The sequence below is a fragment of the Primulina huaijiensis genome, chromosome 9 (assembly GCF_012295235.1).
Source record: "Primulina huaijiensis isolate GDHJ02 chromosome 9, ASM1229523v2, whole genome shotgun sequence".
NCBI lineage: Eukaryota > Viridiplantae > Streptophyta > Magnoliopsida > Lamiales > Gesneriaceae > Primulina > Primulina huaijiensis.
Window position 1 is genome coordinate 1,689,498 of NC_133314.1, and position 9,228 is coordinate 1,698,725.

The following is a 9,228-nucleotide window of genomic DNA, read 5'->3' on the forward strand; positions in this document are numbered from 1 at the left end:
TTGACTTCTTATAATGGAAAAAAATGGGACACATGTAAGCAGGTGCGGAGTCAGGATTCATGAGTATCTGGGGCTGGCTTCATCCTGTATTAGACAGTAATAGGTTCGATTAAAATCGAACCGAATTTTCTAAAATCGATTAACTGAACTTTTTTTTCGACAAACTTTATTATGAATATCTAACAAATCAAATCGAAAAAATCAATTATTTCGGTCACTAACACAATTAACCGAAATTTTATAATTTTTTTAAAAATAATCATGTTTTAAATATAAAGTCCAATATAAAAATTAGATTAAATAAATTTAAATTTTATTTATTATAAAAAAATTTTTAAGTATAGTTCTATTGTCCAACAAATTTTATTAGAAATTGCAATATTTAAATCTTTATAAACTTTATTAGAAAATTTAATAATATTAATTTTATTTATAAAAGTTCAATTTGTTATGTTAACCGAAGTTTTAATTTAAAACTGAAATCGAACGGAACTAATCTATATTTTCAAAAATTTAAACCGAACTTCCAAATGTAGGACCAAACGCTTGTCGATTTACCAAAAATTATAGCTGGTGGTAATGTTGCAACTCAAATATTTTGAATCGTACAGTAGTTCAAACGTCATAGTTCGATCACTCTACCTAATAGGGACAATTATTGTACCTCAACACCTAACCAAATTTTCAAATTAATTTATTTCGATCTATTATTCTGGTTGAAACTGATATTTTGTTCACCATTAGATTGTAATTGATGTTTGCTCGTTATTTGTGGATATGTATTTTTTGGTTTAAAAATAACTTAGACAGTTTTTATTTTTTTCGTTCTCTGAGTTATTTAGCTAGAAATATTCAATATTCCCAAAATTTTACAACAAAGAATTATTTTTCAAATTTCATACTTATTCAATTTTCGGTTATTATAAATAGAAAAATCACAAAACAAGCCCAACAATAATTGCACATCAATAATCATCAAACATTTCAACCAATTAATTATTATTTTAAAAATATGCAACAACAGATTTTTATGGTGAAAATTTAAACTCCAAAATTCATATACATCATAAGACAATATTATTGTAATTCGAATAATTACAACTAAATATTTAACATAATTTTAGAGTCGTCGAATTTTTATCTCAAAGTTGCATAATTTTTAGAATATACGACAATAAACCAATCAATATACAATAATTAATTATGATTTATGATAGTTGTCTTATTTTTAGATTTTAAACATGAGACTAAAAAAATAAAAAATTAAACTGATGAATTTGTTCTATTTTTAATATGGGGCTGAAAATAATTTAAAATTTTTAAATAATAATTTTTTAAAAAAAAAATAGGTGGGGCTGGAGCCCACCCTAACCCAAGGGTGGCTCCGCCCCTGCATGTAAGATAAAAAAATTTTAAGTGTTGTGTGAAGTGATGAAATGGTATAAGATAGAAAAATTTTAAGTGTTATAAAGTGGTGAAAAAATTTTAAGTGTTGTGTGAAGTGATAAAATGGTGTAAAAGAGAAAAATTTTAAGTGTTGTGAAGTGTTGTGGAGGAAAATGGAACGGAAATAGAGATATTTATAGACAGTTTGCGACGGGTTTTGGTTAAACCGTCGCTATTGACGACGGTAAATGATAAACCGTCGCATATTTTTATTTGGCAACGATTTGGATTCAAACCACTACAAGAAAAAAGGCCTACGACAACGGTTTTTCCTCGTTGTTGTTGGTCTTTTAAAACTGTTGTTAAAGTCCCTGTGGTTAAAGGGTGCGCTCAAAGACAACGGTTTTTTCCGTTGTTGAAGCTACAATTTGCGACGGTTTTTAGCAAATCGTCGCACATAAATATTGCGACGGATTTTTGTTAAACCGTCGCTAAAATTAGCGACAGTTAGGCAATGCATTCCGTCGCTAATTTTAGCGACAGTTCATTCATGATTTCCGTCGCTAATATTTTCAGTAAAATAAAAAAAATTACCTTTAACAATTTAATAATTCTAAAAAAACTTGTAATTTGAATAGAATAAGATCTTAAAACTAAAAAATTTAACAAAAATAAAACGAAAAAATTTACATAAATAAGCGGGGATTTCAAAAACTTGGAACAATTTTTTAAAATTACCGAAACTAAAATTATGTAAGAAAAATTTTAAGTGTTGTGAAGTTGTGTGTTTTAAAATGGACCGAGTGAGTGGGTATTTATAGAAGAGTTGCGACGGGTTTTGGTTAATACGTCGCTAATAGCAACGGGTTTTGGTAAAATCGTCGCTATTTCGCTAATAGCGACGGTTTATTAATGACCCGTCGGCGATCTATAATTTGCGACAGTGTTTTCTAATCCGTCGCTAATTTTAGCGACGATTATGCTAACTTCGTCGCAAAAATTAGCGACGGTTATACTAACACCGTCGCGAAAATTAGCGACGGTGTAATAATAACCGTCGTTAAGTATAAATATGCAACAGATTTAATTAAAACTGTCGCTAAATATAGCGACATCTATTATACCGTCGCTATATAGAGCGACGGTTGTAGGCCAAACCGTTGCTATTTTTAATTTTGCGACGGTTTTATGACGATAGCGACGGTTTCAGCAAATCCGTCGCTAAATACGTTTTACATCACCTTTTCCACAACAGTTTAAGAAAACCGTTGTCAATTGTCAAAAAAAAAACACGCTAATAGACAACGTTTCTATAAACCGTTGTCTTTGACCCTAAAAAATGCTCAAAAGACAACGGTTTTACAAAAAACCGTTGTCATTGACCCTATAAACCGTTGTCTTTGACACCTAAAAGACAACGATTTTTATAAAACCGTTGTCTTTTGTTTAAAAAACACACCTACGACAACGGTTTTTACTAAAACCGTTGTCGTAGGTGTGTTGTTAATGGTGATTTTTTCTTGTAGTGAACCGTCGCCAAAATTAGCGACGGTTTCAAAACAATGTCGCTAATTTTAGCGACGGGTTTGTCAAAACCGTCGCTAAATTTAAAGATGCGACGGGTTTTTTTAAAACAGTCGCTAAAATTAGCGACGGTTATTTTAAAACCGTCGCGAATTTAAACGTAGTGACAGTTTTTGAAATAACTGTCGCTAAATATTGCAACGTTTTCCTAAACCATTGTTGTTTGTCAAAAAAACCACGCTAAAATTAGCGACGGTTATTTCAAAACCGTCGCAAATTTAAACGTAGCGACGGTAGCGACGGTTTTTGAAATAACCGTCGCTAAATATTGCAACGTTTTCCAAAACCGTTGTAGTTTGTCAAAAAAACCACGCTAATCGACAACGGTTTCTTCAAACCGTTGTTAATTGTCCAAAAAAACACGCTAATCGACAACAGTTCATAGAACCGTTGTCATTGACCCAAAAAAAACGCTCAAAGACCGTTGTCATTGATCCTAAAAACCGTTGTCTTTGACCCCCCAAAGACAACGGTTTTTAAAAACCGTTGTCTTTGACCCCCAAAAGACAACGGTTTTCGATAAAACCGTTGTCAAAAAACAGAAAAACCGTTGTCGTATGTGCGTTGTTGTATGCAGAATTTCTTGTAGTGTATGTGAAACGGTCTGACAGATCTATATCCGTCAACCGGTCGATCAGATCATACTTGCGGTAGGAAGTAATATTTTTCATGGATCGAGTGGAATCAGAGATCTGTCTTTATAAACAATTTCACAAGAATTTTCGTGTTTATTAATTATATAATGACGTTGATCTCACTCATACGATCCAATTCTCATCGACGAAAATTTCAGGACTACCCTAAACGTGTATCTAAACATTGATATTTAATAATACATACATATATTATAAATTTTCACCATTAAATAAACTCTATGGTACTATCATAAAAATAGGATCTCATTACTCTTTCATGGACTACATGTTATACACAGGAGCAGGAAGCCATGTTCTTTATGCAGTGATACTACTGAAAGTTATTCGAGAAAGGTAATTAAAGCATGCATATATATCTAGTAAAAAAGCTGCACTAATTACTTTATTCAGTAAAATTTTGAAAAGACAAATTTCCTATTCTTCACATGGACTCAATCCATATGAGTCAACCAATGGAATTTAATTATTTTAGCAAAAAAATTAAGTGAATTTAATTACTTTATGATGAACTATCTTTATGATATGATATGATATGCCTTATTTGTTTAATGATAACGTATGAGCCTGATCAATCAAATATTTTAATTGCTAAATATATATTATTTGACTTTATTTAGACTCTACCAAATGAATGATAAATTCACATTCGTATACGTAGTTGATTGGTCTATGCTAATGAATAGAGAGTATCACAAAAGGGGTGAGATTTTTTTTCCTTTTAAGTAGACTAGAACCAGCGCAGCTCCCATGTTGGGGGAGGTTTAATTTACGCCTGAAGGTGAATGTTCTGCAAGTATTTTTATATGAAAATTATATATCTAACAAATAGAGAGTATTAATAATAATTTATGGTGACCAAACGAGTAATACTACTTAGTAGATGCGTTTGACGGAGGGATTTGAAAGTGAATTTGGAATGATATTAATCTCGGTGAATTTCAAAATTCATCGTAATAATCATTACATTTACATAAATTAATGTAGTGATAGATTTGAAATTCATTCAACATAAATTCTATCAAGAAATCAGATGGGTTTGAAATCCATGGATTTGAAGCCTAAAATAAATGAAATGATTTTCTTAAAAAATTTGGACTTCCATGGTATAATGCGGATACTAGAGTGCTGGATAAGAAATATTTTTCATGAAAATCTTTTTTTTTAAGGATATAATTATATTGATATAGACTACATATTATATCATTTTTTAAAAAAAAAAAATTTGGTAAGTACATTAATCACGAAATATCAATGGTTCACCTATGCTACGATAATCCAAATCAATGAATACTTACTCACCAGCTAAATTTTTTTAAAGAATATTCAAATGTACGTACCATTTGTTTTTTTTTTTTGTCTTACACTTTCTTCTTCGAGTGTTGAAATATACTATTGAGAATTGCGAGGGAAACCATAGAAATGTTTCCCCGTATAATTATTTGTAGTAAAGAGAAAAAAAGCATATTTTAGGTTTTAGAAATTCAACTACCAAATCAAAAGGGTTTAAATATTTTGTTGTTTCAAAAATAATGTGATTACCAAATCGGACTCGACAGAGTAATGAATCCGGTACACGTGAAGTTGTTTGGAGTTCAAACTATGAAATAGAATGAGACCATACATAACCAAAAAACAAAAATAGATACTTGTCTCGAACTCGAGTGGCTTGGTCAGCACCCAAGCTTAGAGAGTAATGAAGCCAAAGTTGGTTATTGCAACTCACAAGCCTTACATCATGGCTCATGAGTCATGAACGGTTTGCAAGTCTAAGCTCAGTCTCAACTTTTTAAATCAATTAAGCTGAAGGTGCTAAAGATAGGTACGGCTGGGTGTTTGGGTCGATTTTTTTAGGTTATTTTTTAAAAAAAACATCGATTTCGGGTGATGTCCAAACCCGATATAAAAAAATTTGGGTACTAATTTCTTATCCACGAGCAAATGAATCAATAAATGAAGTTCATGTTTTCAAAAGGATCTTTCAATCCGTTTTTATGTTATTTTGTACTGTACAATTCTTTTCTTTGGGTAGATCATTTTCTCCCGAGAGAAGATTTTTGTATCATTTTGACAGCATGGCCGAGATGCTTTGTGAACCGCCCCCTCTGTTCAATACAGGAACGCAGAATGAAACTATAGTATATTTCGACTTATGGACTAGGCATCTTATTTTTAAGAGATTTATAATAGCGACATCCCCGATCCATGCCGAAAAGATATTGTATCTGAGAACTGAAAGCATATATTCGTATTAGGTTATCTTTTTTTCAAAAATATCGAGTTCGGATGATACCCAACACACAATATAAAAAATTTGGGTAGCAAAGAAAAAGTTCAATCAAAAATATAAATAATAGTAAGCTCCACCATGCTTTCTAGTTCTCAGTGTGTAACCCAAATTTACTTGCATCTATGAGGTAGTTTTGTCCGTGCTCCAACAGTTGATATGATGCAGTCACAGGGATTATTACACACTAAATCCGGTGAGCATCGACGTTGTATTGGTGTGGAGTTCATCCAGTGTAGCACACTCGATGTCAACATAGAATAATCCGAGTTGTGTTGCATAAACTAAGCTTTTGTGTTTTATTACTCTTCTATATTTTTTTCTAAATTAGGGATAAATATTACGAGTCTTAGTTGTCCAAAACAAACATTTGTCGACGAGATTCACACAAGAAAAACTATTGGGTGGAAGAGAGGAAACGAGTGCCCAACTCATTGCAACCAAAATTTATTAGGTATCTGATAGTCGGGTACCAAAAACATCAAAACAGGCAGAAAATTGACCTCTACCTAGACATCATGTGGTGTATCCAACCCCAAGCACCCGAAACCACAAAACCATATTCGAGAGAGATAAATTAATAAACTAATACCCCGTGTGTGTCACAAAATCTCGAGATGAACAATTTAGCTCTAATCAATTCTTTACCAAACATTTCGGATATATAGCATATGGAGTTTGGCTACTTGATTCTGTTTCCGTGAGAGTTTTCGCATTTACATCCCCCTACTTCCAAGTATCAATGGTACGGTAGAGATTGTGAGAAAACTAAACCTACCCCAAAAAATAAGTCTCGAATAACCGCCCGAAAATGATAAATAAGATCCATGGCACTTCGAAATCATCCAGGATCAAATGGGCAATGTATCATTCTGTGTGAAAATAAACTTGGGAGATCTTGCTCATGAACAAATTGATTATTGATCAATAGAAACCATCTTTGATAAACTCTCAATGATTACAAAGAAATTTAAAGCAATAAAGCGGGGCAACACATTCTCCATACTGTGAAAGAATATAACAAATTTAAGGAATCCGATTCAAAGAAGGCAGAGAACCAGGGGTTGAGATAGGCTTAGCTAATCAAATTCCAAGTTGGCAAAACCTAAATTTTGAAATTTGAAGATTTTTCCAAGCATGAGAAGAAAAGCATTTATCACAGGTTCTCAAGATAGGAGAAAACCACTGGGAAATTAAAATTACCCTATCCATATGCTATCTCATAAAAGTTCGCAAATATTAGAAAAGGCTATTTCACATATGAAATGAAGTTACAAGCATTGAGAGTCTAGTTACAATGTTAAATGCCCACAAAATGCAGATAATTAAAGAACACAACAGGTTCAGATGACAATTGGATTCGATACTATAACTTGAAGGGAATATTATGCAGAACAATACCACAACTCCACACAACTTTTGCTAATCTTTGGCTTTCCGCGAATCCTTGAACCCCAGGTAATAAAATCAGTTCCACAATTCTCCATTGTGGAACGATTTCGTTATTGCAGCATTAAATCACAAAAGTCCAAAACATACAGAAACAGAGGGGCCATGGACAAAACATGAAAGATTCAAAACACACAATTAACACAAAAAAGGATAAAATACAAACACGAGACTTCGTTAGAAACTATGAACTAAAGGCGTCTTAAAAAACCCCATACAATCCTTTCTCGTAAAATAAAACAAACTGTAAAATACCCAAAACATGACAAGAGCAATATCTCAATTTCATTGAAAAATAACGTAGTGACAGAAGATTATGATGTAAAATGCATAAAAACTACCAACATTTCAACGGTAGGATTTCTGGAACCTCGCACGAGCACCGCGTCCACCAAACTTCTTCGGCTCACAGCGCCTTGGATCAGCCACAAGTAAAGTCCTGTCGTACCTCACGAGAATATCCTTGATCTCCTTCTTTGACTGCTCGTCCACGTACTTCTGGTAGAATGCAACAAGCGCTTTCGCGATGGACTGGCGGATGGCGTAAATCTGAGAAGTGTGACCGCCTCCTTTAACGCGGATGCGCATGTCGACACCGGCGAAGCGCTGGCGCCCGAGTAGAAGGATCGGTTCGAACGCCTTGTAGCGGAGTATTTCTGGTTGGACGAGCTCGATCGGAACACCGTTGATCTTGATCAAGCCGCGACCGCGCTTGCAGTGGGTGACTGCTACAGCTGTTTTCTTACGGCCGAAGCACTGGACGGATTCGGTTGACGCCGCCATGGCTTAGACAGTGACTCTACTAGCTACTCTCTAGCTGCGGCAGAGGGAAAATCAGTGGTGGTGGTGGTGGTCTAACAATTGGAAGTCTCCACTAGGGTTTTATTCATTGTGTGAAATACTTACATTTGGCCCTTATATTGATGGATCAAATATTCTGGCCCATTAATAATATTAGTTTGGGCCTTTCTATTTGGTTGTATCAAAAGGCCAGGGCTTGTAGCTCGATCCAATTGTTGGATAGTTGCTTACTCTAATTGAAACAGAGATTCACCAATAATTATTTATTTCTCCTGAACAAGGACAGAACCCTGATCCTCTAAGCCCTATTACAGTGCTCGGGCTAAGATGAGAGCCCGAGTTAACTCGAGCATGTGCTGGTTTGATCAGCTTCCTTGGCATCACAAACCCAAGGATGGTTTATAAAACAGTACTTCCTTATTATGTGTTGGTTCTTACCCCGGCTTCCCTTATATTTTCGACACATCTCCATCCCGAATTTTAGGATGATTCAATGACCAGGACGCTTCCCAGAGTGCATGTACGTGTTTCATTAATCATTCCCATGTAAGTTTCCAACTTCTATACTTTTTAATAGTAATTAAAATCACAATGTTTATTTTTTTACGAGTTTAATTATCTATATTATTAAAATTGAGTTTGATTAATCTGCAGGTTTCAAATTTATGTAATCTTCAAAAGATTGCAATTGTATGTATAGTTTTTTTCCCATAATAACTAATCTCTTTTGAGTAGGTATTTTGTGAGACGGTCTCACGAATCTTTATCGGTGAGATGGATCAACCCTACCGATATTCATAATAAAAAGTAATACTCTTAGCATAAAAAGTAATATTTTTTCATGAATGGTCCAAATAAGAGATCCGCCTCACAAAATATAATCCGTCAAACCGTCTCACACAAGTTTTTATCATCTCTTTTTTTCGTTTCAAGCACTCGATTGCCCTCTTCTCTTGCATAGTCTCGCGGCTCGAACCAAGCGCAGTTGGATTTTGCATGTAAAATTTGATGAAATAACCTTGAGATAATTATTAAGATTTAGTAAATAGGAGACCCGATGACTCTACC

At 33.9% G+C, this 9,228-nt stretch overlaps 1 protein-coding gene across 1 annotated transcript; it reads right to left on the reverse strand.

Moving 5' to 3' along the window:
• Positions 1 to 7,516: 7,516 nt before the first annotated feature.
• On the reverse strand, positions 7,517 to 8,231 carry LOC140984038 (small ribosomal subunit protein uS9). Its single transcript, XM_073451196.1, has one exon. It carries the CDS (start codon positions 8,140 to 8,142, stop codon positions 7,708 to 7,710), a length of 435 nt encoding a protein of 144 aa, XP_073307297.1. The 5' UTR covers positions 8,143 to 8,231; the 3' UTR covers positions 7,517 to 7,707.
• Between the last annotated feature and the right edge of the window lie 997 nt (positions 8,232 to 9,228).